Source organism: Melospiza georgiana, chromosome 3, assembly GCF_028018845.1.
Source record: "Melospiza georgiana isolate bMelGeo1 chromosome 3, bMelGeo1.pri, whole genome shotgun sequence".
Classification (NCBI taxonomy): domain Eukaryota; kingdom Metazoa; phylum Chordata; class Aves; order Passeriformes; family Passerellidae; genus Melospiza; species Melospiza georgiana.
In genome coordinates this window covers 11,766,346-11,794,250 of record NC_080432.1, presented here as the reverse complement: position 1 = coordinate 11,794,250, position 27,905 = coordinate 11,766,346, and the positions used below count along the sequence as shown (strand labels likewise).

General features: G+C 51.6%; 2 protein-coding genes across 4 annotated transcripts in view; one reads left to right on the top strand and one right to left on the bottom strand.

Moving 5' to 3' along the window:
- The first annotated feature begins 182 nt into the window (after window positions 1–182).
- On the top strand, window positions 183–10,175 carry LAMP5 (lysosomal associated membrane protein family member 5). Its single transcript, XM_058021104.1, has 6 exons — window positions 183–574; window positions 813–985; window positions 1,156–1,287; window positions 1,363–1,468; window positions 2,818–3,006; window positions 9,048–10,175. Exons 1-6 carry the CDS (start codon window positions 535–537, stop codon window positions 9,224–9,226), a joined length of 819 nt encoding a protein of 272 aa, XP_057877087.1. The 5' UTR covers window positions 183–534; the 3' UTR covers window positions 9,227–10,175.
- A 2,862-nt stretch (window positions 10,176–13,037) lies between these two features.
- PAK5 (p21 (RAC1) activated kinase 5) overlaps window positions 13,038–27,905 on the bottom strand; it is a 148,852-nt gene continuing 133,984 nt past the window's right edge. For 2 of the 3 annotated variants that reach the window (XM_058021734.1, XM_058021735.1), the window contains exons 4-8: window positions 24,422–24,904; window positions 22,092–22,225; window positions 20,309–20,435; window positions 17,722–17,847; window positions 15,114–15,775 (exon numbers count right to left, since the gene is read on the bottom strand). In XM_058021734.1, coding sequence (XP_057877717.1) covers window positions 15,221–15,775; window positions 17,722–17,847; window positions 20,309–20,435; window positions 22,092–22,225; window positions 24,422–24,904 — 1,425 coding nt within the window. In that variant the 3' untranslated portion in view covers window positions 15,114–15,220. The other variant, XM_058021736.1, reaches the window with a different exon arrangement.

Sequence of the window (27,905 nt, the reverse complement as noted above, 5' to 3'; positions counted from 1 at the left end):
GCCTTCACCGAAATTAGTGACGCTGTGTGAGCAGCCGGCACAGGAATAGGTGTCCCCTCCTCCATCCCGCCGGCCTCTCCGGCAGGGACCGCGGGGCGAGGGGTCCCGGGCTCGCTGCCAGCGCCGGCCCTGCCGGGACAGCGCTCGGGGTGAGCCCGCTCCGCTCCAGCTTCGTTCGGCCCGAGCTCCGCGGGGATCCCCGGCAGCCCCTCCGCGGGGCCCGGCGCCGGAGGGGGGGAATCCCTTCCTCCCTCCTCCCCGCCCGGCTGCGTACGCCCCGTCCCTCGGCGTGGGCGCTCCATCAGCTCCGCCGGCATCTCCCCTCCTCCTCCCCGCACACCCACGCACTTTCCCCGTCCCTCCTCCTCGCCACTCCGCAGCAGAGTGCTTTTGCAGCCGGTGCGGCTCCTGAGGAAGGAGGTGTGCGGCTTTTTTCCCCTCTCCTTTTTAATTTTTTTTTTTCTTTTCTCCGGAGCGGACCTTTCGGAGGAGCAGCTGCAGCAGCTGCGGCCACGCCGGGACCGAGCAGGGAGAATGGCCGGGGGGCTTCTCCCGGGGCTGCTTTTCATCTTGCGTGAGTACCTGGGTGGCGAGTCGAGACACGGAGCCCTGTCGCGACCAGGCTGGCGCTGACACGGCACCGGTCTCGCATTACCGCTGCCGGCTGCCACATCGCCTCCACCTGCTCAGTCGCGACTGGAGCGCCCCGTCGCGATAGAGTAGCTCGCTCCAGGGGGCTCGGGGCGGCGGGGGGTGTTGGGGTGAGCGGCAGAGGCTCGGGCTGCCGGCGCTCAGCCCCGCTGTGCCCGCAGACGCCGCGGCTCGCCTGGCCGCCGAGCAAGAAGTTGAAAACCTCTCCGGGCTCTCCCCTAACCCCGAGAAGGACATCTTCGTGGTGCGGGAAAACCGGACGACGTGTCTCATGGCCGAATTCGCCGCCAAGTTCATCGTCCCCTACGACGTGTGGGCCAGCAATTATGTGGATGTGAGTGGGGTCCGGGGCTCCAGCAGGACCGGGGATGGCAGGGGGCACACACACACGCGCACAGCTGCCGCTACTTTCGGAAAGTCCTTTATTCCCTCCGAGGATTTTCAGCCGGGGCAGGGGTGGGGGGACTCGGGGGTCGCCCCGCTGAGCCCCGCTCCCTTTTGCAGCTGATCACGGAGCAAGCCGATATCCCGCTGTCGCGGGGCGCCGAGATGAAGGGCAAGTGCGGCACGAACGAGTCGGAACTGGAGCTCTCGTGGCTGGACCAAGCGTACACCCTCAAACTCTCCTTCCTGAAGGTACGGGCACGCCGGGAGCGGGCTGGGGGCGCGGCGGCTCCGCGGGCTCCTCACCGGCCCTGTCTGTCTCGGCAGGAGGGGCACAACACGTCCCGGGGCCCCGAGGCGTCCTGGAAGCTCAGCCGGATCCAGTTCACGTACGACACCTCCGAGCGCACCTACTTCAAGGATGCCGTCAGCCGTAAGCGCCTGGGCTCGGGGATTCAGGGAGATCCCGGCGGGCGGGCGGGCGCGGGGAGCGCTCAGCGGGCTGCTCCTCAATGGAGCTTAGGGAAAAAGGAAACCCCAAAGCCTCCCGACAAAGCCGAGACCTGCTGCCGGCTTTAAACCGCATGTTTAATATTTTCTTTCTCCGCTGTTTTTTTTTTTCCCTTGTTTTTCATCACCGCGGTTGGCGGAGGAGGGAGAGCCCAGCTCTGCCCGTTTGCTGCGCTGTCCTGTGGGACCCAGGGCCCGAGGGGTGGGTCAGGGAGACACCTGGGCTGGAAAAGCTTGTCTCCTTTCCTGTGGGGAGATTGTTTTTGAGGTTAATCCTGATGATGGTTGAATACGTGGGAAAGCAGCAGTTCCCCGAGATACCTGAGATTGACATTAGTATCATACCCCCACACACCTCCGCACCCAGCAGCCTCCTTTTTTCTCACTGGATTTCCATTCTTTTGGTTTTCATTTTGTTTTTATTTCATTTCGGCTCAGAAATGTGTTCTATTGAATTGGAAAATGAAATATTGTCACTTGCAAATAGTTCTCTCCGCAATTTTCCAACTCCAGCGAATAGGGCGTTTAGAGTTGTTGCCATAAGACGTGCTGGTTTTGGGGCTGTGTTCCCACTGTTTGAGTCCCCAGAGCACGGAGCCGGCCGTGCCGCATCAGCCCCTGCCCGTGTGAATCCCTGATTGCCTTTTTGTGCTGCCGAGGGGAACAAAGGGCTGCAGAAAGCGGGAGGTGGAAGATACCCCTCATTCCACCTGGCTCAGCCGCAGCGGGCCTTCGCTTGCAAAACGAGCTCGGTGTGATGGGAACGTATTTTCTCTGGTTTGTACTTGGGTGAAACGGCCCCGTTGTGTGTTCAGGAAGGGCTCTGTGGCCTGTTGGTCCCCAATGGCACTGCCCCTTCCTACCTGGATTCAGAGCCCAAGTGCAGCCTCAGAAATGGGTGTTCCCCAAATGTGGGGAGCACAGCCCCAGTCCCGGGCTGCACCCCGAGTGTCTGTGAGCGGGCACCGTGTCACGTTCGGGACTCCGGGCGCTGTGGCAGGAGCGGAGCTGGCGGCAGCAGGGCCAGCTCTGCGCTTTGCTGGGTAGCTCCGTGTGCTGGGGCCGTGTTCCGCTTGCGGGAGCCCATCCCGGTGTGTGAGCTGTCCTGGCTGTGCGGGGTGTCCCCCAAAAGCCGGGTCGCACCCCGGGAGGACCCTCAGGGGCAGCAGGCGCTGCTGCCGCATTGCGCCCCGGCCGTGTCCCGCCCGTTCGGTTCGTTGCCTCTGTTCCCCCCCTCGGGGCCGGGCCTGACCCGTGTGTGTCCCTGGGCAGCCGGGAAGCACACGGCCAGCTCGCACCGGCTCTCGGCCCTGGTGACCCCTGCCGGGCGCTCCTACGAGTGCCAGGCGCAGCAGACCATCGCCCTCGTCTCCAGCGACCACCAGAAGTCCGTGCAGCTCCTGCTGTCGGAAGTGCGGCTCCAGCCCTTCGACATCCCCGCGGATTTTGTCTTCAGTGAAGGTAAGGAGCAGGCAGAGGCACGTCCCGCATCCCCGAGGTGCTGATGGTGCCACGGCCTTTGGGGATGTTGCAATCTACTGAAGGAATTTGGGTCCCACCTTTTGCAGGGCCACCTTCCCCTCACTGCAGCCTGTTCCCAGTGCTCCCTGCACTCCCTCCAACCCATTCCTTGCCTCTGTGGTCCCCCAAAAGGCCTTACAAATTCAGCCCCGCTGCCAAAACATGGGCCATCGTTGTATGTACGTTGTCTTCTGTAAGTACTCATAGAGTCAGATTGCCAGCAAGCCCCAGTGCAGCATCCCTGGGGAGCCCTGCAAGGCTGAGGTGTCTCCTCTGCAGCACAAAAATGCTTCAGCACAGCCCCAGGGGCTCCTTAGGGCTGCTGCACGCTGGGGAAGCCGGGGGCTGCAGTGACAGGGTTTGCTGGGGGTGCATGTTCCTGGCTCCAGTTTGATTAATGCCCATTGTGAGGGGGAAGGAAGCGAAACAGGGACCTCAGTGAGGCTCCTGGAGGCCCAACACATGGGATGCCATTCTGCTTCTGGGGTTCCTTAACATCCATGGTGGAGAAAAGAAAACCTGAGTTACAACATGCTCTTTGTATCAAAGGCTCACACTGGAGCCTCCAGCAGTGCTGCTATGGGACAGGGTTCCTGCAGTCTCAGGTCCCTTTATCCCAAGGAACCCATGGTGCTCCCCCTTGGCTTTCCCATCAGGCTGCATGAGGCAGTGTAGCCATTCCTGGATTAGGGCAGACCAGTCCCATTTCACAGCGCTGCCTTAGCTAAAATCAGTTAAGCCCGTTATTGTAACCAGGTGCAAACAAAACGTGTAATGGCCAACTCTTTTAATAATGAGTTAGCAAATGGTGGTATTCAAGCCTAGCATTAAAACCGTGGAGCTTTATTATTTTGCATGTGGGAAATGTTTTGGAGCACAATGGAAGCCCAGCAGTGACTGCAGAGCTGAGTGGTTGCACTCACGACTCGCATCCTCTCACCGATGTTGTAAATTGGTGCTGCTGCATGTGCTGACAGAGCTCTGCCTGCCTGAATTACTCACAGCAAGGCCAGTGTAATACTGAGTAGGCTTTATCCGTGGGCAGGGTGTTTTTGTATCAAAGTAGTACCACATTTTTCATAGACTTACAGGGAGGAAAAAGTAGAACTTGATCGTTTGCTGTAATTTTTTTTGTTGGAGTAGCTTTACCCTCTTTTTCCTCCTGTGTATCCAGGATTCCTGCACTCAGGGTTGGGCTGGGCAGACCTTGGGGGCTGAGAACAGCGTGTTTCAAATATGCAAGGCTGTGTCTCTGTGTTACCAGACCTGTGAAGTCCTAGAGCTCCCAGTTAAAACAACCAAACCTCGGGCTCACTGCCAGAGGAACCTACCTGCTGTTTTCGTTATATGCTCATTCCTGTCAGGCAGCAAATTTGTTGCTATTTTGTTTTCTCTTTTGTTGCTGTTGTTTGGTGGGCTTTTCTTTTTTCCAGCACACAAAGACATGATGTTTCTTTAGCAATCTTTAAACACATGGAGGGAATTCCTCCTTTGGAGGACAGCATGGCTTCTCTCTTTGTCAGGCTCAATGGGGTTTTCTGTAGTTGTTGCTCTCATTATTGAATTACACTCCTTTTTGTTGAATTCCACTGGAAGCTGAGCAGCAGAGGGCACCTGGAGGGGTGGTCAGAGGGGCTGGGAGGTGATTTATCAATGGAGCTCTATCCAGGGCACTGCTGCTCTCCCAGTGCTGCGTTCCCTCCAGCCTCGGCACACACATGGCACAGCAGCATCCTTTGTGGGGTCTGGAAACCACTGCCAATCTCAAATTACAGTAATTAGCCTTCTCCTTTTTGCTTCATTAATTTCCCATTAGGTGAAATTCCTATTAATTATGAACAAGCTACAGAACATTTTAAAATATTTTGGAGGAGAGAAAGAGACCTGCTAGAGCGGAAGAATCACCAAGACACAGGAGGGTCGGGCCCCTGTTTTCCACAAAGAAATGGGGGAAAGGTTTCTTCATTACTCCTGACACTGTCCTGGCAGGGATAGGTTAAACAGCTTGTAGGGAATGATTGCATTGTCTTTGGTTTTTTTGAATGCCTAAATTCATGTGCTAGAGTATTTTTTTTTTTTGAGATACTGCTTCCAACCTTCACAAGTCCACATTTATTTATTTATTTATTTAAGTTTTTATTTTTCAATAGAGAAGCAGCAGAATTTTTTTTTTCAATCAGACTTTGCTAATTTATTTTTTTATAATAGGGGAAAATATGTGTACATTTTTCAGCTTAGAAGATGAGTAAAATGAGAGCTGGATCAAGAGGGTGGGAAAAGATTTAAACTGATGGAAGAACCCCAGAGAAAGTGTCAGCTCTTTTGATTTTATATCTAAAAATTCGAATATAAAGCAATATGATCAAAAATAGTGATACAAAGGGATACAACAGCTGATAATCAGGGACTGGGATCCTGGTGTGGCTCAGAGGGAGCTGCAGCCTCCCACTTGAGGGCCACATTTTCTCAAGGGTCCTTTGCTCCAAGGTATGCAGCCACTTTTTAAAAAGCACCTGGTCCTTCTTTGTTTAATTTTTTAAGTGTTTACTTACAAGCTCCCATCTCAAAATGCCAACCCCTTGTCATGCCGGACACAGCTGGGCCGTTTCCCCCCTTGGGCCGGTCCCTGTGCCGGTGCTGGGGCCGGTGCGGGCGGGAGGGCGCTGTGCCTCCTGCCGGGCTGTTGGCCTGTGTGCTCTGCGGGAGGGTTCTGGAAGGGGAAATGGGCTCTTAGGTGGTTTCACAGCCCCTGCTGGAACTGGGCGAGCGCTCACCATAGAAACCGTGGCAGTACGTGAGCCTGGGAGGAGGCGCAGCACAAAGCAAAGGAGGAAATGCCCCTCAGCACCTCCTTTGTGTCCCTCTGCGGTGGGTGTTGTGTGCAGGGAGCGGGGGTGGCACCGCCCTGCCAAAGGGGTGACCCGGCCGTGTTTGGGGTGCAGCACAGCTCCCAGCACAGCCCCAGCTTCCTCCTTATTGCCAGGGACCTGCTTGCTTCCCTGGACCGAGGGTAACCCCAGGAACTGGGAAATGCTGAGATCCTGGGACCTGGAGTGAAATACTGGGGAAATTTGACAGAAAGGGCTGTTTTCCTGCAGGGTCATTAATCTGAAATTGTAGCTCTTCCCAGTGCAGTGGTTCTCTGTTTGTCAAGCACCAACCTACCCATACTCGATGGGGTTGAACATCCAAATTTGTCCAAACCCTTCTATCCTCCTGTTCCCCTTTGCCTGTTCCTGTGCTGATGGAGCAGGAATGATACCTGCTGCCTGCCTTGCCTCCCTGCTGTGTTGTGGACCTCAGTGCCTTTGCTTTGAATTTTTGGGGTGAAAAATGCTGTATAAATTTTAAAGTACCCTTTTATAAGTGTGCAAGTATTTTTATTTGTCATAAAATTATGTGGATTAATATGATATTAATGTTAAAATAGAGAATTCACCCTCCTAGCAGTCAGCACCCAGAGAGCCTCACTTCTGCTGCAGATGTGTTTGTGCTTTGCACTTCCCAGTGCCTCCATACTGCATCCCCACATTCCCCCTGCAGTCTCCAAAGAGCCCAGGCTTTGGTGGTCTGCTCCAAAAGGAGAAAATGGATGTCTCTGGTGAGGAGCAGGTGTGGGTGGGGCATAGAGAGGTGCAGTGGGTGCAGCTGGATTTGGGGATGTGCTGCTGGACACTGACACACTGACAGCTTTGCTTGCTGCTTTTTTTTTTTTTTTTCCTTTCTACTTCCTGTTGGCTTTCTTTTTTATTTTATTTTAATCCTCTTAAAAATAGTGTCAGGATAAAGAACTCTCTTCCTTGGTTGCTTGCAGGAGCTGACACCTTTTTGAGTCGTGACACAGACCCCTAAACACAGCCTGGCTTTCTGTGGCCCATGGATCTCTGGCCACGTCCTCTGGCGTGTTTTGTGCCCTGGCAAAATTTGGTGGAATTCAAATGTTACAAGTGGGGGCTTTAGAGCTGGGTCTGTTTTCTGCACTGGTGCTTTTAGCTTTGCTTTCTCCACTGGCTGCAGCCCCCACATCCAGCCTGTTCTCCTGGAGCGTTGCTGTTTGGGGAAAGGTGCAAGGAAAAGCTGGTGTGTGTTTGAGCACGGGGAATCCTCTCAGCTGGGCTTCTAGCAGCTCCTTTCCATTGTCTCTTGGTTTCAGCTAAGCCCCTTCCCCAGCAGGAGCCAGTGTCCAGCCAGAGTGCTCTGGTGCTGATGGGCAGCTCAGCACAGCCTGTCTGCAGCCATGGGGGGTGCACAGGAGCTCCTGGAGCTGGGGTCTCTCCATGGGAATGGTGCTGCTCTGTTCCTGTGGGGAGTGGGGCCCCACAGCACTGCCCCTGAGTGCCTTTTCCTGCAGTCAGCTCAGCCTGGACTTGTGTCCCTGTGAGCTGCCCAGGCCTTAGCCTCCTAAACTGGGAACGATTCCACAGAGCACTAAAAACCCAATTCTGGGAGCTAAGTAACCATCAGGGTTTCTCCCCCCATTCTCCTCACTACAAACAAACAAAACCCCTGCATTGCAGCAATTGCTGAGTCGCCTGTGCCACAGTCCTGGTGATTAATCACTCCTCTGGTGAAACAGTGAGCAACTGGAACTGAAAAGGACATTCTTGTGTGTTAGACAACATTCCACTTTTGCTTTTTTTGTTTTACCTCATTTGCAGCTTGAAATGTTTCCTGATGCCATTGCTGGCAGGAGGCTGTGCTCCAGGACGTGGTGGAGCTCCTGGAGGTGCCAGCACCGCTGGAGATGGGTCCCTGCTGTCACCTCCTGCCTGGGCCCGGGGCTCTCTGGGTTTCTCCTGCTCTTTGCCACATGCTGTTAGATTTGTGGAGCATTTGCTCTTCGTGGTTATTGCAGAGCTCTGCAATCAGCTGCCCGAGGAACCCATCTGGACAGTCTTTAGCAGGGGGGAAATTGTGGTGCCCTTTGTATTTGTTCATCTAACACACAGCTTTTCTATTTTCCCTTTTTTTTCCCTTTTAAAGTTGTCATTGTTTCCAGCACATTTCTAATACAATGAAGACAGAGAATTGTCCTTCCTGTATCACGTACCCTTTTCCCTCCCCCAGAACTGGCATTTTTCTCCTTTTTAGCCTGGCAGCCCCATCTCAGCAGCATGGGCCCTGCCTGTCCATCAGCACGGAGAAGCAACAATCCTGTGGGGAAAGATGTGCATCCTGGTCCTGTCCCCCTGGCCTGCAGTAGACTCTGGAAGTGTAAGGGAGCTAAGCCAGGGTTACCAGTGTTCCTCACCCTAGTGGCCTTTCCAAGCTCAACAGAAAAGTATTTTCCAATTGTATCACTATTTTCTAGTGGTTTGTTAGGCTGTGGCAGAGACTCATCAGCCACAGACAAGCACTGGCAGGGCTCATGTTGCTTCTGCTGCTCCTTTGCTGTATTTGGTGGGCCGTGTGGGGTGCTGGGGTGCTGCTTGACACAGGCACATGTCTGTGCTCCGCCAGGGCTGGTTCTGTGTCCCTGGGGGCTCACAGAGAGGGGCAGTGGTGCTGTTCCACTCTGCCAGCCTGCAGGTAGAGGGGCAATCTCTGGGTGATGTGCAGGGTGAGTCTGGTGCACGATTAAAGCCTTCCTGATGCTGAGGCCTCTCCAGACTCTCTGCCTGGATAAACAAAGCAGCTCTTGGGGCCCTCAGGAACCTCAGGCCTTGGCTGCCCTGTTCCCAACAAGGCCATCCGTGTGTGGCAGAGAGGGCTGGGCTTATGGGCATGGCAGTGTTTTTCCAGTGCGTGGGCTGCTTTGATAGATGTACCTCTCCCTGCATTGTGAGTGATTCCACTTTGCTCCAAGGCAATTGATTTTCTCCCCAGGGCTCTGCAGGCAGCTGCAGCCACTCCGTCCTGCATGGAGCCGTGACCGGGGAGCCACAGCTCACAGCGTCTCAGCCACATCCCTCTTCCCCCTGTTCCCCTGTTCCTTGCCCTGCAGTCTCAGCCATGTCCCTTTCCCTGTTCTTTCCCTGCAGAGCACAAGTGCCCGGTGGACCAGCAGGAGCAGCTGGAGGAAACACTGCCCCTGATCCTGGGGCTGATCCTGGGGCTGGTGATCGTGGTCACCCTGGGCATCTACCACATCCACCACAAGCTGACAGCCAGCCAGGTGCAGATCCCTCGGGACAGATCTCAGTACAAACACATGGGCTAGGAGCAGCACAGAGACGCGCAGGCACTGATCAGGTAGAAAAAGCAAAAGCACTTTTTTTTCTGGGGGGCAAGGGATGGTATTCACAGCACCTCATCCTGGGCATTTCATGGAGACACCCAGGCTAAGGCTTGGCTTTAGCACAGCCTCTGGAAGGACAGTCAGTGTCTGTAGGTGGTTTGAATACCTTCTTCAAGCAGCTGGGCTGATCATCTGGAACAGAAATGCTTCACATGTCAGAGTTTCACACTGGGAGCACAACTAGCTTTCTTGTTTTATCTTTTTTTTTCCCTTTTCCCCATCCCCAGAGATTCTTACCTCCCCCTGTGTCACCTTTGGAGCATTCAGCCCTCCACGTTCCTGTCCATGCAGGAAGCAGGGCTGCGAGACAGAGCCATTGCACAGGGCTCATTCGGGCCCTCTGGTGATGGGACTCAAACCACATCCCCAAGTTTGCACTCATATTAAGGAAAGCATGGAGGCAAACACAGGTGTGCTTTGGGGAAAAAAAGTAATGAATTCAAGGTCAGTAACTCCAGTGGAGCAGATCACAGCTGTGGAGCTGACCCCACACCTGAGACTGGGTGAAGAAGGTTTGTTTTTGCTTCTTGAGCCACATCTGAAGTAAACTTAGAAAAAAAAAAAAAAAGAAAAACAGTATTGATACACAAATTATAAAGTGCCGTGCTACTGCAAGTCAACTGAGAAATGCTTCTGGCTGGGCATCCTGCACGTATTGTGATTGTGGTTGAGATGTTACATTGCTACCTGCAACTGAAAACTTTCACAACAAAACAAAAAAAAAAGAGAAAAAGAAAACAGTAATGTTAAAGTCACTATGCAGATTATTCAGGTATAATCTAATGTAACAGAAAAAGTATAAGGGAACCCTTGAAATCTATCCTTAAATGTAGACGATTTTTAAAATGAATTAAAACATGTACATACATAATGCTTGATTTGCCTTCTTAATTTGAAATGATGTAATGCTGTGTGCTCACTCCACAGTACCAATGGAACCAGAACACAAATCTGAGTGGATGGCACGTGTAGGATTTTTTTCCAGCAGTGGTTGTGCTGCAAATGGCTTGGTGAAGACACCATGGTGGTTCAGTGTTCTCTGATTTGTTGGTTGTCCCTAATTTTCTTCTATCTTTTGGTTGTTTTTCCATTGTGTTGTGTGGGCAATGATGTGTTTTATTCTGGTATAGTCCAATTCCCACTGAGCCCTCTGACTCCCCTTGGCTCCAGTGTTACCTCAGCAGGAGTTAGGCCAGGCCTTGTGTCAATTTAGGGTGTGGAAAACACTAACTTGTTCTTAAACTGATTTAATTCAGAGGCCTGATTGTTTTCTTTCAGCTTAAAACTCAATCAGAAATAGTAATTTCAATGTTGGAAAAAGGTAAGAGAAGAAACTTAACTGTTCTTTAACGCTGTAGTCTCCTCCAAAATGTATGGGTTTTTTGATGAAGGTGGATGCAGCATAAGCCTTCCTTTAGTCCTGCTTCATTCCTGGTCTCATTTCTGTGTTATGCTCAGCTGTTTTCTCATTTGGATGCAAAAAGCAAAATTATGGCACTAACAATGATAGTGGCTTTGCCCTTTTCCTTTAGAACTGCACTGAAAGGGTCCTGGGTGAGCTTTAGACTGACCAAGTGCCACTGCCTACAAGAAGCTGGTAATTAAAAAAGAAAAGAAAAGGTTCATTTAGAGGCAGTTAGAAAAAGCCAGAGGTAGCAGGAGGGTGAATAAAAGGATTAAAGGTTCATCCTTAATAGAGAGGAGCTTTGTCCTGCCTCACCCTTGTCTGCCCTGGGGCCAGACAGGCACTCCCAGCCGGCTCCCATCAGCCTGGCACATCTGCCACTGTGACCTCCCAAAGAACAGGCAAACACAAAAAGGAAGCCAACAGCTGAGCTGCAGATGCCAGAGCAGCCCCTCCACTGCCATGTGTCTCCTGGAGAGGCCGTTCTGGCCAGGGGCTGTGGGAGAGATGGGAGAATGCCCCCCTGGAGCCCTCCCAGTCACTGAGAGGGCAGCCCCACCTGGCTGCCTTCCTCCCTGGGAAGGGGGAGTTCGTGGAGCTGCCTGGGCTGCTCGGTGTGCCTGCAAGCAGAGGCAGTGGCTGGGGACACCGTGCCCAGGCTGCTCTGGGGCAGCTGTGCCCTGGCCAGGTGGTGGCAGTCCCTTGCTGTGCCTCCTCCTGTGAGCGCTGCCTGCTGGACAGGGAGCTGCTCCCAAACATCTGTGTGGATGTGAGATGGACAAAGGCTGGTTGTGCTGGCCTCTGTGACCTGCCCTTAATGCACTGACCCTGTCAGGGACTCACAGACGGTGGTGGCAGTGGCCACTGGATGGGGACACTGCCCAAAAGCTGAAGCTGCTCCTGTGCCTGCCTGAAGGGCTTCTGCTGCTTCTCCTGGCACGTGAGGGCTTCCCTTAGGAAGCACCTGCCTTCACCTTCAGGGGGTGAGTGTGTCTGTAAGCTATTGGGAACACAGGAATGCAATAATTAATTTCTTGATTTTCTGAACTGACAGAAAATATTTTTTGGTTGAACTGAAATGGTTTTGCTTTTTGGGGAAGAAAGGAAAAAGAAACAGTAATTTAATGTCAGGGACAGTTTGTGTCCCAGACTGATGCATCTTGGTTGAAAAAAAATGTTATTTAAGCTTTTGGATGAAAACCTTTTAAAATCTTTTCATTCTCCCCATCCTTTTGTTCACATTTAGTAAAATTGATCTGAATTCTCCATTGCTTTAAGCTTTTCAAGCCTATTTATAAAAAATTATTTATGAGAGAGATTATGTCCAACTTCCCTCCTGCCTGTCAAACTGCAGCAGCATCTTCAGGATGGCAGCACTTTGTTGTGATAATAATTTAGTATTTAGCTTTCATTTATTGATGGCTTTTTATGGGTGAGCTGCAAATGGAAAGCTTTGCTTTCTAGATGTTTATGAACACAGCAGCAGAAGGTGGATAAATATACCTTATCACCCTCCTGAGCTCTGCAAGGACCTGTAATAATTAGGCACTTACTAAAGCAGCTGCTAATGACTTACAGAGTACTTGTGATTAGAACTTTAATTATAAATTATTGCTCTATTGCTGAGGAGGGGGCTGACATAACCAGGAAACGTCCTGGCCTGTGCTCCCACGGTGAGGAGTATTTGGGAGTAGTTTTAGACGTGTGAGCTCAGAAACAGCCACCATTCCCTAGTGACAGGTGGCAATCATTTCACTGGAGTATCAGCCTCAGCTTCTGAGGGAATGGATGCTCTTCACATCCTTATTTGTTTGTTTTTAGGCAATGGCATTACATTTTTAAATGTATTTGGAAGTATTTACTGATGTCAGAAACCAAAAGTAATAGAAATCCTCACCTGTAAGACTGGGAGGTAGCAAATAACATTGTGGATTCATCAGCTGACTGGTGCTGCTGGGGAAACTGGGAACAACTGTAGGTGTGAGAGACCAACAGCTGGGAGCTAAAACTGGGGCTGTGTAATCAGGGATTATTTAGGGGATAGAGAAAGGGAGGTGGGAATGCACTGACACTTAGAAATCACTTAGGGCAGCTCTACAAATCACTATTTATATGTATGTATGTGTATCTTGCGTGTTTATATATAAGAACACTTTTTTCTTTGTTATATATATATTATAATATAATAAGAATAATATATACATGTAAAAGAATAGTAGATATTATAAGAACACTTTTTTCCTTTGTTATCTGCTTGGTCCAGTACTGTGAGACTGAATCAAATCTATAAAGTAGAAAAAACACATGGGGGGAAAAAACAAACCACACTGAAACTTGAAGTGTTTATTAATGAATTTATTGAACTTGCATGTGCATTTGTTTCACCAGTAGCTGGTGTTCACAAAAAACCCCTTTGAAATTGACAAAACTCTCAGTAAACTCGATGAACACTGCTTAAAGTATCTAATGATAAGAAAGTTGCAGAAAATTCTTCACTTGTACAGCCTAAAATGTGCTGAATATTGAAGAAAAAACTCCCACCAACCCCCTTTTTATCCAAAGATGGTTACAAAAGGTAATTCTGTAGCTAGTACTAAGTTGTGCCGTTGCCTGGACTGGGGCAGCCTGGTTTCCTGAGTTGTCAAGACTACAAAAGAGAGCCCTGGGAGGCTGGGGGTGCTCCCTGCTGGGTGGGCTCTGGGAGCCAAACGTTTTCTTCAGCATCTTCTTCAAATGTGCAAACAGGGCTAGGGAGAGAGCATTGGGGTAAGACACTGATGTAAGAACAGCTCTTCCATGTTCCAGGTCATCCTTATCTCCTTCTTCCTTTTTTATTTTTAAATTGCTTCTCTCCCTCCAAATATTATTTAAGGGCAGAACTTAAGGAGCTTCTTTACTACTGGCAACTCTTTTCTCCCAGAAGAAGATCTTTAAGCAACAGCTCCTGCCAGGTTTAGATGTTTGGTTATAATTTACTACAATAAATAATTAATTTATTAACTATGAAATTTCATAAAAAGAAAGAAACTGTGTTTTCACAAAGTTAGCTTTGTGGTTCTTAAAGATACCATAAAATGAGGTCAGTAAGAAAAAAAACACTTGAAAAACATGGCTTTTGTATTATACAGAATTAAAACCAACTCATCGTTAATAAATAAAATTAGTTTCTCATCGAAATAATTATGAAGCACTTCTAAAAACTTTAAAGGCAAATCTATTTAGGCCTACAGTTAACATGCAAAGTCATCCAACAAATAACACAAAATTGTACCGCAGTAGTCAACTGTTGCATCAACATTCAGAAAGGTCTAGACAGCAGCACGACTCCTCCTCTCTGGCAAACGCTGGCAGCTCATCCCATCCCAACTGATCCCAGGGCTCTGCCTGAGCTCTGGGGATCCCTCTGGGCTGGCAGGAGGAGCTGCTGCTCTCCCTGTCCCCTGCCAGAGCGTGACAGTAGTCACGGAGGCTGCTGTGGTGGCAGAGCAGGTGTGGTGGCACGGCAAGAGAGGGCTCAGGCCAGCCCGGGAGGCCCCTGGGCCAAGGCTGGGCAGGGGCATTGCTCCCCAGCCAGGGGCAGGGCTGGCCTGGGCTGCTTCTGTCACCCAGTGCCCCAAGCCAGGCGCTTCCACCGGCCGTCAGGGCAGGATCAGCCCCCTGCTCACCCCGTGGGAACTCTACAAAACCTTACAACTTCATAAAGGTGGCTGTGGTTTCTTTTTTTTTTTTGTTTTTCTTTTTTTCTCCTGTTTTCAAAAGGGTTTAAAAAAGTAGGAAACTTTATCTTCTCAAATTCTCTAAGTTACACTTATTACTTAACTAACACAACAGGTACATGACAAAGTACTGCAAGTTATCAAAACGTACTGTACAGAAAATTACAAACTTCTTGCAAAATACATTGCGCTGCTCTGGCCAAGATAAAAAGTGCTTTGTTTGTCAGAAAAGTGTTCTTCTGAGCCAGAAGTGCCTCAGCCTGCGGTGAAGCTCAGCTGTTTGGCTCCGTGCCGCCTCGCCCAGGCTGGCATTGGGTGCGCCCTGCCTGGCAGCCGTGGTGCCCGGCCTGCTCCTGTCCCTGGCACGGCGGAGCAGGGAGCGCTGCCTGCCCCGGGGCTCTCTGTACACACGGCAGCGTTTCTCAGGGCTGCCTTCCTCCTCAAGGCTCTGCTGCTCCTCCTCCTCCCTGCCTGCGATCCCGCACGCCACGAGCCGGACTCTGCGCTGCCCCTCCCCAGCAGCCCTTCAGCGGTGCCTGTGCTGCCTCATGAGGGGCACGATGCACGAGGGGGGCCCGGCCAGCTTCAGGAAGGGGTGTCGGAGCAGCTCCTGCGCCGTGGCTCGCTGCGAGGGCTCCCGCACCAGCATGGAGTCCAGGAAGCCCCGCAGCACTGCCGAGACCTGAAACACACACGGGCATTGGGGTGCCAAACACCCCCTGCAGCTGTGCTGCTCTGGGCATGCTGCTTTCTTGGGGACAAACGGGACACTGTGCTCAGCAGAAGGGCTTTGGGTCAGTGCTGGCGTTTGGAGTGTTTGGGTGTCCCTGGGGTACAGAACAGCATTAAGCTAGGCTGAGGGCTGATGGAAATACCCCCTAACTGGGAGGGGCCCAAAGGCTTTGGTGCCTCACATGGGTGTACCAACCCATCTGCAGCAGGGCAGTGAGCTGGGCTGCCCTGGTCCTCGGGCAGGCTGGGAAGCACAGGGAGCTTGGGGCTGTGCCCAGCTCCCTTTGCCGTCTCTGGCTGCAAAAGCAGCGCCAGGGTCAGGCACAAACAAGGCCGTGACCGATGGCTTCGGCCTCTCTTCCCCCCGCCCCCCCAGGAGCCCTGTGTGGCACCACTGCTCCAGTGGCCCTTGGAGGTGACAGTGAGGGTTTGGACACGCAGGGTGTGCCCGCAGGGCCCCTGCCAGGGCCGGGGAAGGCTGACCTTGTGCGTGTCCTTGACGCGGGGCGGGAGGTTGTCCCGGATGCGGCGCATGGCCTGCAGCGGCGGCTCGTTGAAGTACGGCGGCTCCCCGTCGATCATCTCCATCACCATGATGCCCAGGGACCAGATGTCCACCTGCAACAGCCCGGGGCTCAGGGGCACTGTTGGCACTGCACTGGCTCCTGCCGCCTGCCCAGCCAGCACCAGCACCATCCATGTTTCGTTTTTACCAGCCGGCCACGGCTTTCCTTCTAGCAGTGAGGGCCTGACAGCCCAGACCGGCAGGGGCTCACAAACCGGGCTCTGCAGCTGCCTCGGGTGCTGCCCACTGAAAGCTGCACCCTTGGAGAGGCTGTGTCCTGCTGCCCTGCATTCCAGCTGCACTGACCTGCACCCACTGAGCACCCCCCAGGCTGCCCTGCAGCTGCTGGAGAGCAGGGTACACTTCACTGCTCTGGAATCACTTACTCTGTTCCCCTGGAGCTTAAGGACTATGGGAACTCCATTCCAGAGCCCGAGGCAAATGCAAGCACTCACTACAGCCAGCCTTGTTTACAGCCAGCACAGGTAGCACATTATGTAACACCTTTGGAAAGTGATTCAGCTCTAGCTCAAAAACACCTTTTTTTTTATTCTTAGTCCTGGCCTGCTGCAGAGCTGCTCCAGAATCCTCTGATGACTGTAATTCCTGTCATTTGCCAGCCCAAATACTGCCAGGGCCAGTTCATTCTGCTTTTGCTCTTTTGCCAACACTATCCTCTAGTTTAAATCCTTTTTTTTCCCCTTTCCCTTCTGGTGGGGAAACTTAATGCAGCCCTAAGTTCAGCCACTTTATAATCCTCCTAAGCTATTAATGGGCTAATAATAGTTGATGCTATTATCTCTGGAATGTCTTCTCCAACAGCACAGATCCTGGGTGGAGAGCAGTGCCAGCAGGGCGCTCTTGCTGTGCCGTGCCAGAGCAGTGTGAGGATGGAGCAGCTCCTGCTCAGCTCACTCCCTTCCCTGGGTACATCAGTATTTGTAGATGTGTTCAGTGCAGGTACGTGCAGCGAGGCTGTGTGTGACCATCCCATGCCCTAGCTCTGCAGCAGCTGTGTCCCCAGGCAGAGGCACAGAGGCAGCCCTGTCCCCGCAGGGTGGCTGTGTCACTGTCACCGGTCCCCTCTGTGACTCACAGCTGCCCATGCACGGGCTGTGGCACTGCAGAGCACCCTCCTTGCTGGGCTCCTCTGAAGGCTCCCAGTGAAATGCGTGCCTTGCCTCTCCCAGAACATCAGGCAGTGCCTGACACAGCTCCCACAGAGGGGCTTTTCCCACCCCCGTGTCCCAGCTGATGGCAGCAGTGACGGCAGGGAAGGAGCCCATGGATGGAGAGCAGTCCAACCACAGAGGGTGGCAGTGCAGCCCTCCCAGCTGGCCCCGGGTGCTCCCCTGGCTCTCCTCCGGAGGGGGCAAGGGCAGGATGAGAGCAGAGGGGCCCTGGCACACACTGGTGGCACCGGGCTGGGCAGGGGGTGTGTGAGGAGCCCGCTGCTTTGGCACAGGCAGCAGCGCACGCCCGTGAGTGCAGCTCCAGCCTGCAGGCTCGCTGTCTAACAGCAGCACAGGGCCTTCCACAGTGTGCAAGTGAGGGCAGCTCCCTTCCCTGCAGCACCCCAGGGCAAAATGTGTAAAGCATTGCACTGCTGCGAGTGCTAAATGGAGCTGTTATTAAATAACTGCATCCTGCGGAAACACTTCCAAACCAGGCACAGTGCTGCACTCTGGGGTGAACTGAATCACTGCTATTTAGCACAGCTGTGCAAATGTTCCTGACCTGCACAGCTCTGACACAGCTCCAGGGGCTGGGCTATCCCTCCTGCAGTGCCTGCTGTGCTCACCTGGGATATCCCCTCCTGGGAATGCCCTCTGCAGTGTCCTGTGCCCACCTCAGTGCCACAGGGAGCTGGGAATGCCCTTTGCAGTGTCCTGTGCCCACCTCAGTGCCACAGGGAGCTGGGAATGCCCTCTGCAGTGTCCTGTGCCCACCTCAGTGCCACAGGGAGCTGGGAATGCCCTCTGCAGTGTCCTGTGCTCACCTCAGTGCCGTAGGGCAGGCGGGATATCACCTCTGGTGCCATCCAATAGGGTGTCCCAACCAGGGACTTCCTCCTGGGGACCTCCTTTGACACTTGGGCACAGAAGCCGAAGTCAGACAATTTTATCTGTGGAAAGAAGAAGAAAAAGCCCCTCCTGAGTGAGAGGACAAAGCCCTCCCAGGCACAGCTGCAGCACAGGGACAGGAGTGGGGCTGCAGTGCTTTCCTGGGCAGGGCAGCAGCCCGGCTCTGGAGGAGGGGCTGGGATGGGAGCCCAGTCTCGGGAACACACAGCACATTAAAGAGAAGGGGAGATGGAGGGGGGTGCCACTGGTGCTCATTCCTGATGTCATCTGTCACAGCCCATTGCCTCTCCACCAGCAAAGGATGGGGAGGTGATACATGGCTTATCACAGTTAAAAATAAAAGGAAAACACAATATTCCAAACAGGACCCCCATGCTTGTAGTTATATATGTGTGATATCCAGTAATACACATATTCCAAGTGACACCCACCCCTCCTGTGGCTCACACCAGTTTGTACAATCTCTGGGTTTGCCAGAAAATGTGGGGAACAAGTGCCATTCCCCCCACTCCTTTTTATCACCCATAGAAAATAAAACCCTTCCAAGGGTCTGCCAGGCCCAGGACCTCCCACGGGGCTGTCACTGAGGGAGCTCCCTCTCTGGGCAGCAGGAGAGCAGAGCTGGAGGAGGCAGGGAGGCTACAGCACTCCTTGCCCAAGAGTGAACCTGGTCCCTTTGCTGGCAGCTCAGGAATCACTGCTGTCCTTGAGCAGCTGTGGCAGTGACCTGAAACAGAAATTATGGGATACACGAGCACTCCCGAGAGCAGCTCCTGCTGCATCATGTGCCTGGCTCACACTTTTATGACTGTTTTTTTTTTAACAACAAAAATTATGGAAAATTATCACCTCCCCCTCTCTGTCACTGTACAATGCCAAGCTGAAAGTTCCACAACAAGCTGCTCTGAGGGTTGGTGGCATCACCCCTTCCAGAAACAGCTTGATCCTTAAGGCTAAAATCTTTTTTTTTACCTCTCCAAGTACTTACTTGGAGGCCTGGAAGCTTTCCAAGGGATATTCCTGGACATTTTCCTACTCTCCATCCCTGCCCAGTCCAATGGTGACCCACGCCCTAGGTCCCCAGGCTGTGTATCCCACCAAGTACTCCGTGTCTGGGGATACAGAGGGAGCCCAAACAGCCCCAGGACAGCTGGAGTGGGAAGCTGCATAAATCCCTGCACTGTGTAGGCTTATTGTCAGCACTCACTTTTGGATTCAGCACAGACATTACTTTTTTTTAAAGTTACGGATATTATTTTTAACGGAATTACAAAATGATTGTTGGTATTTCTAAAACAAAGCCAATAATAGCCAAGTGCTCCATGCTAAATGTATTTCTCAGTTTACAGGATGAAGAATGGAAGAAATAATGCATATTTTGGAAGCACAGCCCAATCTTCTTTTGTAGGAGCACAAGAGGTTTTGCATATCTATTGCTCATTGGAGTACATAAAAGACGAGGATTTTCTAAAAAAAGATAATTGCACAACACAGCCATGAAGAAATCTGCAATGCAGATAATGAGGACTGGAGTAATGAGTATAATGAGGCACTGTATGCAGATCCTGAGCACAGATCAGATGTTATTCCAGCAACATGAACTGAAATCACAACTGAACAGCTCCTACACACGTGGGATTGGCTTTCCTTGACAGGATTAAGAGGAGCAGCCTGTGGCTGCTGCAGGAAGAAAATCCCTCTCCCTTGGTGAGTGGGCATCAAATTGGACAGGCCAGCCTTTGGCTACGGACTCAGAGCAGGCCTGGAAGCCAAGAGCTTTACCTGGGGAAGGGGAAGTCTGGATCTGCTGCCAAACCAAAGCTCTTGGGCTCAGTCCAACCCTCAGGTCTTGCCTTAGACAGGTGTGTAAGGCCAGGGGAGCAACCCTAATTTTTTCTGTGTGTAAACCACATTTTGTTTAGTGAGCAAGCCTTGTGCAGCATTCTGTGCCCTTCCCCCCCGCTCATTAACAACACAAAGGCACAGCAAGTAACACACATGGAAGTGTGGGACAGCTTTTATCAGGCATCTTGGAAGTGTGAAAGCTACTCTTACCATCTGGGGAGGGTTTCAGCAGTAATGCAGATTATTTACTATTTGCATAGACTGATGCTAGCCTCCCAGCCAGCCTGGGGAAGCAGAGCACATGTACAGAAACTGCTGAGTAAATGATAACTAAGTGTGGTACAAAGGAAGTGTTTTTGGAAGGCATCAGGGTAGGAGTGGTGCAGTCCAAACAGAGGTCTCCCATCACTGATCATCACCCTTACTGCCTAGCTTCCTCTGCCACTGCCTCTGAGGCTCCAGTTCCTCCCCAAGGGCTCTGCCTGCAGCACAGATGCCAATCACCAGTGAGGCCAGGTCCGTGTTCCTTGGATGCAGCTTCTCCCACGAGTTATTCCCAGGCTCTAGCAGGTTCCCTGTGTGTCCCCCGCCGTGCCCAGGTTCCCCGCGTCACTCCCACCCCGTGGTGCCCCACGCTGTCCCTCAGCCCGGGCTCACCCTGCCGTCGCTGGTGAGCAGGATGGAGTCGCTCTTGATGTCGCGGTGGATGACGCCCTGGTGGTGCAGGTAGGACAGGGCGCGCAGCACGGACACGCACACCGTGGCGATCTGCTCCTCGTTCATCCTGCAAGGGCGGCACACACGCACAGCTCAGCCTGGGGAGGGGAGGCACCGGCTCCACCACAGATCTGCCTGCAGCGCCTCTGGGGCCGCTCCTGCTCCTGATTCTGGGAGCTGAGGCTGGGGACCGGCCCTGCAGCGAGCTCTGCATTAGTGCCAAAAGCCGAGTATGCACGGGCTGGGGTCTCTGGGAAAGCACAGAAATTTCCCTCTGGAAAATCACAGAAATGCCTTATTTACAGTAAGCTCGCTGCTTGCCAAGCAGGCTTCGCTACTGGGATGGGAACAGGTGTGGAATAAATAAATATAAGGAAAACCACCCTTAATTGTGTAGGCAAAACATCAGACCCTGGGTTGTAGCTCTTTGAGAGCACTTTCATGCCTTCCTATAAAAATATTCTGGGTATTTCAGCAGAAAAACAAACAAGAGTCCTCATTTCTGTGCACAGCTGAAAAACCCATTGTGGGGTCATTCTCTCAGCTACAGTGCAATGCCTGGGATGGGCTGGGCACCCTGTGCCACTGCCCCATCCCCGATGTCCCCAGCATCTCTTTTACACGAGCAAAAGAACACCTGTGGAGATTTCTGCTTTAATTTGTGCCGTTTGCAGTATTTTAGCAGGATCTTTGAGGGAAGGTCATGCAATGTAAAAAAAAACCACCCAGCATATTAAGAAACGACTGTTTTGAGTTAAAAATAGATGACAGCTCTTAAGAAGTGCTGTCCTGGGAGCATCTGTTTGCTGTCAAACTTCTGTCAGAAACATTTAAGATAGAGCTTTTAACAGTTTGGCAAATACTTGCCATACTGTGATTTATTTCAGCACATAAGCTAACACTCAAAACACCTGTGTTATAACTCTTGGTAAGACCTAAGAGCACCATTTAACTGGGAGAAAACACAAATTTTCTCATTTATAATTCCTTGCTTTTGTTCTTGCTCCCCTAAATATTCTCCCACTGGTTTGGTGTGGAAATTCTAATTTTCTTTCATTCAAGAAGAAATTAAATAAAGAATCCCTCTTCCCTGTCTCATTTTATCCATCTCATCAGAAGCAGATGAGCAAAGAGCAGATGTAAAGAGGGCTGTAAAATCTAATGTCTGCCTTCAGCAGAGGCAGAGCAGTTCCATACACTGCAGCTCTTGTGCTGGCCAATTTCCTACTTTAAAGGTGGGAAATTAACTGAAATATGGGAATGTGCTCCACCATAAGCACAAAATATTCTGACATAAAAATACTTTTCCCCTTATGTTTTGGGCTTGGTTTGCAGATAACCTTTGTGAAGAGAAATCACCCTTAGAGCAGAGGTGGTTATGACAGCAAACCCAAAAATACAGATCACCAAACAGGGAGTAGGGAAAATAACTTTTTTTTTTTTCCATTCTAGGAAGTAATGGATAAGAGCTGTGTTGGTGCTAAACCTCTTCCCAAAGTGTTAGCAGATCCCCATCCCCACCAGGCCCTCCCGGGTGTTTCCTTCCCTTTGGTTCAGCAAATGCTGCTGCTCGCAGGAGTTCAGCTGCACCTCTGCGTACTGATGGTGGCACAGCGAGCGTGTACCAATGGGCTCAGTTCAGGTACATATAAATACATGGATGTGTGTTCTCTAAGTGTCTCTGTGTGTGTTCTGTGCAGGCTGCTCTCTGTGCCCAGCCCACCTGGTGTGAGTGACGATGTCGGTCAGGGCGCCGCCCTCCAGGAACTCCATCACCACCCAGAGCTCGTCCCCCACCAGGTAACTGTTGTACATGTCCACCACGTTCTCGTGGTGGTAATCCCTCATGATCACCACCTGCAGGGGCACAAAGGGACAGCTGCCAGTGCCACGGCCTCCAGTGGCACTTGGTGTGACCTTCTTTGTCACCGGTGCTGAGGGAAGGATCTGCGATGAATCACATCCTCCTCATCCTCACGCCAGCACATAAACAACCTCAGAATATTTACATAAAAATATCAGTCCTTGTAAGTGCATCAGGGGGAAAAAGAATCTCTGGCTGTTAGAGTATAAACAGTAGGTAATTGTTTTATTTCAGCCTGCAGGAACAGACCTGTTTATTTAATTGGTTTTTTATTACCAATTGCTTTCAGTACAACAGATTCTTCTTTTGACCTGATCAGTCCCTCAACACATCAAAGTCCTTTTTATCACGTAGTAAATGGTACTTTGCACAGATTTTCAACAGATTGCTGGAGTAAGGGCCCAGAAAACTCACTCAAAGAGACTTTTAAAAGGCTTACTACTGCTTTTTGTCTACTCTGAGTTAGAGACATGGGAGAAATACCAACAAGAAATTCTCAAGAGATCAAACAACAAAAAACTTCACTGGCAGCTGAAGAAAAATCAGAGAACTTCGGTAAAAGGTTTTGTTCAATACACAGTGAGGGCAGCCCAGCCAGGACAGTGCCCATGACCTCAGGGGACTGAGGGGGTCAGAGTGGTAAGCATGAGAGAGAGAGCACAGCCAGGCAAGGCTCCATCACAGACAGACAGAGGGACTCCAAAACAGACGCAGGGACTCCATCACAGACAGACAGAGGGACTCCATCACAGACAGAGGGACTCCAAAACAGACACAGGGACTCCATCACAGACAGACAGAGGGACTCCAAAACAGACACAGGGACTCCATCACAGACACAGGGACTCCATCACAGACACAGGGACTCCATCACAGACAGACACAGGGACTCCACCACAGACACAGGGACTCCATCACAGACAGACAGAGGGACTCCATCACAGACAGACAGAGGGACTCCACCACAGACAGACACAGGGACTCCATCACAGACAGACAGAGGGACTCCATCACAGACAGATAGAGGGACTCCACCACAGACAGACACAGGGACTCCATCACAGACAGACACAGGGACTCCATCACAGACACAGGGACTCCATTCCTGCTGCAGGAGATTTTCAGATGACACGAGTGACTGGAGCGTGGCAGGGAAGCAGCTTGGTGCTGCACAGCATGCAGGACCTGCTTCAAGCTGTCAGAGATGCTCAGTTAGAGCCAGCCCAGCCTCCAGAGAGGCAAAGCCAAGCCCAAATAACCAGCACAGTCCTGCACTGTGTAAAGAACTGGTTGAAGTTTGCTGTTTAATATTGTAATTAAAAAATGTGATGTTTTCAAAGGTTTTAAAGAATCCAATCTGTTGTGCTGAGGGAAAATACACAGTGTATAGGAAACAAAACATAGAATTAAAAGGTTCATTCTCACAGGAGGCTTCCTTGGGAGTGGTTTTGGTATTGATCAGATATTTACAAGTGATCTCAAAAAGGCAGCAGTGAACACACCCCACCAGATGCTTTAAGGGAGTAAGAAGTTAAAAAAAGGAGAAACTCTGTAGGTTGCAGAAGGTACTGTCAAGCCCCAAACAAACTGGGTGAAAAAATGGCAAATGAAAACCAGTGCTCTGAAATTTAAAATAACATACACAGGTAAAAGACCTGTGGGCTCTGAGCTGGCTGCAAGCACTCAGGAGAGGAGATGTGGGAATTAACTCAGATAATTCCATGCAAAAGGACTCACAGCTCTTAGCTTAGTACCATCAACAGAGCACAGGGAGTGCTGATGGTGAGGAGAGGAAGGAGGGAGGAAACAAAAAGCACGTGTATGCCAGAAATACAGCACACACACACTGGAATAGCCTGGTTAGCTTGGATCCTCCCTCCTGGAATAATCAGCTGTGCCAGGAGACAGACAGAAAAGGCAGCAGGGCCACGTCTGAGTAGCTGACCCACTGCATGCACCAGCTGATACATCTCTCAGCTGTTTCCTGGGACAGCACCAGAGGTTTCAAGCCTGGAGGAGAAGTGGCTGAGCTGAAACTGGAATGGCAACACAATATTTATACAAGCACAGATGTGTGTGGGACCCCTCCCCTCCTTTGCAAAGGTATGAATGTGGCTCCTGATGGTGGCATGTGGCCCACATCTCCTGTTGAACCCAAAGACCCCGAGGCACCCCCCGAGCCCCCATACCTCATTGAAGAGCAGCTCCCTCCTCTGCTGCTTCCTGAGGTCCATCTTCTTGACGGCCACCTGCTTGCCCGAGTGGCGCTCGGTGGCGATGCACACGATGCCCGTGGAGCCCTCGCCGATCTTGAGGAAGCTGTCCAGGTACTCGCGGGGGTCCCCGGGGCTCACCACCAGCTGCAGGGCGGCGCGGAACTGCTCGTGGGACACCCTGGAGGGCGCCTGCTCCGAGCACGAGCCCCAGCTGGGCGGGGGGTACGTGCCGGGCGCCAGGCCGGGCGAGCTGGGGTACGAGCCCGGGGACACGAACGGGGAGCCGGGCTGCGGCACGTGGGGAGCCTTGTGGTACGGCACGGGGTACTGGTAGCTGCCGCCGCCGGGGTAGCTGCCCTTGCCCTGGCTCTGAGGTAGCTTGGCTGGGCCCCGGGGGTACGTGTCTGAGCCACAGAGCGGGGGGCTGACCACCAGCTGCGCTCGCTCATAGTCCACCTGCAAGGCAGACACACACACACACAGTGAGGCTGGGAACAGCTCCCTCCTTCCTCCCTGCCTGCCCTGCCCTGCCCTGCCCCTCCATCCATCTCAGCCCCCTGGAGGGCCCAGCAGAGCTGGCACAGCGTGCTCCCTCATTGCACCCCCTCTGCTCAGCACAGCACTGCTGCCCCAGGCCGGGCAGGGATTTCCACTCCACGGGGCTGCAGTGCCCTCAGCACACTCAGGACATCTCCTCTGCATCCCAGGTCCATTCTTCTGTCCAGGTACTCCAGAGCCTTTGCTGAATCACAGAATGGACTGCATTGGAAGGGATCTATGCTTTAAAAAGTGTGTCTGCTCTGCATCTGCAGTGCCCTGCAGGCTCTCTGGGCCATTTCCTCCGAGATTCCATCCCTGTCACATCCATAAAACTCGCCCTCCAGCAAATTCCAATCTGTGTCTTACCAGTACCTGCATTTTGATTCTCAGCTCTTAGCCTTATGTTTTTCTGCGGCAATTCAGGGATAACCCAACCCCTTCCTGTGGAGGTGGTGGCACCCTAAAATCCCTGTCATCTCCTGTCTTGCCGTGCTGCCAGCTGTTGTCTGAGGGACTGCTTATGTGAGTTTGATGAGGAGCCTAATTCAATTCACCATTTCTTAAATAATTTTCCACAGCGACACACTACTAAACTGCAGTGTCACAAAACTGCTAATTTTCATCTGAAATCAGAGAAAATCGCAAAGGAAATTATCCCAATGAGAAGCCTGGTTCATTTGTAGGTTCCTTTCTATTTTTTGTATTTTTCAAGCTTCTCTAAGCTTCTTACATTGAAGGCTAACGAATACTCCACATTTACAAACATAATGGTTTGCTTGCTTCCATCCAAACTAAAACACCCCCAAAAGATGTAGAACAAAAAAGACCCACCCAAAAATGATATTTTTTTTCCTCTGTAAAAGAACATCTTCACATTTACAATGTGTGACTCCTGCCAATGTGTGGAGCATCTCAGGGCAGGGGGGCGGTTTGACACAGGCTCATCATGTAGCACAATTACAAATAATTATGGCAATGAGTTCATTTAATCAATCAATTTCAGTGGCAGTGCACAGGGATGGACAGAGCAGCAAACTCTACACAGCTCACGGTTGCTACTATTACTGCTGGCTGCCAGCCAGGAGTCCCTGATCCATGTTAGTTAAATGCACATTAATCTGAATTTGGCAGTGTAATCAAGGACCCAACTGAACTGTGAAATTGAATTCTGCGGTGGAACATCATTTGACCATTTTATGCTAAGACTGCAAAAAAAAAAAGCAAAAAAAAAAGAAGAAAAAAAATCTGCCGCAGCATCAATTTATCAGCGTGGGCTCTGCACCGTGAGGAGGAGCCTGGGGCTGGAGGTGCCTCCAGAGCAATTCTCTGCTGGCCTTTCCCACCTCCCCGTGAGCCACCAGGGCTGCTGGGCCTTCCTTCACTCCACCAGGGCTCTGGGGAAACGGGGAATGTCCCTGCAGAGGGGCTGTCAGAGGCTGCTCAGGGGCTGCCCAGCACAGCTTTAGTGGGAAAAGGGAATGTCCCTGCAGAGGGGCTGCTCAGAGGCTGCTCAGAGGCTGCCCAGCACAGCTTTAGCAGGGAGAGGGGGAATGCCTCTCCAGAGGGGCTGTCAGAGGCTTCCCTGGGAAGAGCTGGAGTGTCCCTCCTGCAGGGCTGAGAGCCCCCCACCCTCCATCAGGAGCACCCAGCAGCAGCAGCAGCAGCAGGGCTGTGCAGTCCCCTCCCAGCGTGCTGGGGTGCTGAGGCAGAAACCCACACCATTACAGCCATCATTTACAGCCATCATTTCCCTTACTCCAGCAGGCAGGGACAGCCATCAAACAGAAGGGAGTCAGACACATGAATTTCATGAAGGACATTACATCTGCCAAACTAATTAACGTGGAGAAGTGCTCAGATGGTTTGGTGGAGGGAGGGGAACTCAATATAACCCTGTCCTATATATCTGTGTATGTAGGGACAAATAATTTATTGCTTTGGCTGTAAATACACCATTTTCTTTATAACCACTGAGATGGGGAAAACCTGGTCTAGAAATTCAAGCTGGATAAATCCACACTAATGAATTATTAGAGGCTTCACCCATGTCTGGTATTTCTGAGTATGCCCCAGGCTTAACACACTGGTCAAAGAATGTTCTGCAGTGAAATTTTAGAATGAACATTCAGGGGTTCAGCGTGCTTGCTGAGAGTTCTCAGAGCCTTTCTGAGGTTAGCATTGCTGCACAACGTAAACCCACTTCCTGAATCCCAAGAAATGCTACAAGAAGTCAGGAGCTACAATGAGTAAATCACTGAAGCTCTCCTCCAAGGCTGTCCTGATGCAGTGCTCCACACCACAGCAAAATGAACACACTTTTACTCCACCAATAATTCCATTTCTGCTGCTGAATGCAGCCCCTACTGAACGGAGATCCTTTAAATGCTACAAAGGAAAGAAGAAAGCAGTCCTGCACTCCTTCCAGATGAGGTCAAAGGAGCAGCCAAAGCTCTGGCACGACATTCATCATGGCACAGTCTGCCAGGTGGAAGGTGCAGAAGGGATGGTCTGTAACCCACACTGAGACCACAAAGGCAAAGGTCTGGCTCTGCTGCTTCACTGGGGAGAGCCCCAGGACTCTGTTCCACACACAGAGGTGGCAGGCAGCACTCACACACAGCTGCTGGCTGGGATGGGAACACAGGAGAAAGGAGAGGATTTCTGGCAATGAAGGCTTGGCCCTGCCTTTGCCAGGCTGGAAATGTGCCCGTGCTACAGAGGGGGACCGTGGTGAGACACCTCTGCTGCACTACAGCAGCAAAATGACAGGGAAAGGAGCTTGGAAGTAATAGGGCTTGGTGGCAGAAGTTGAGAGGTGCCTGTGATGAAGAGGAGGGTAAAAAACCCCATGCAGCACAGAGTGGCCAAACAGCAGCCAACGATGAACTCGATATCGTGAGCCAATACTGAGGTGGGA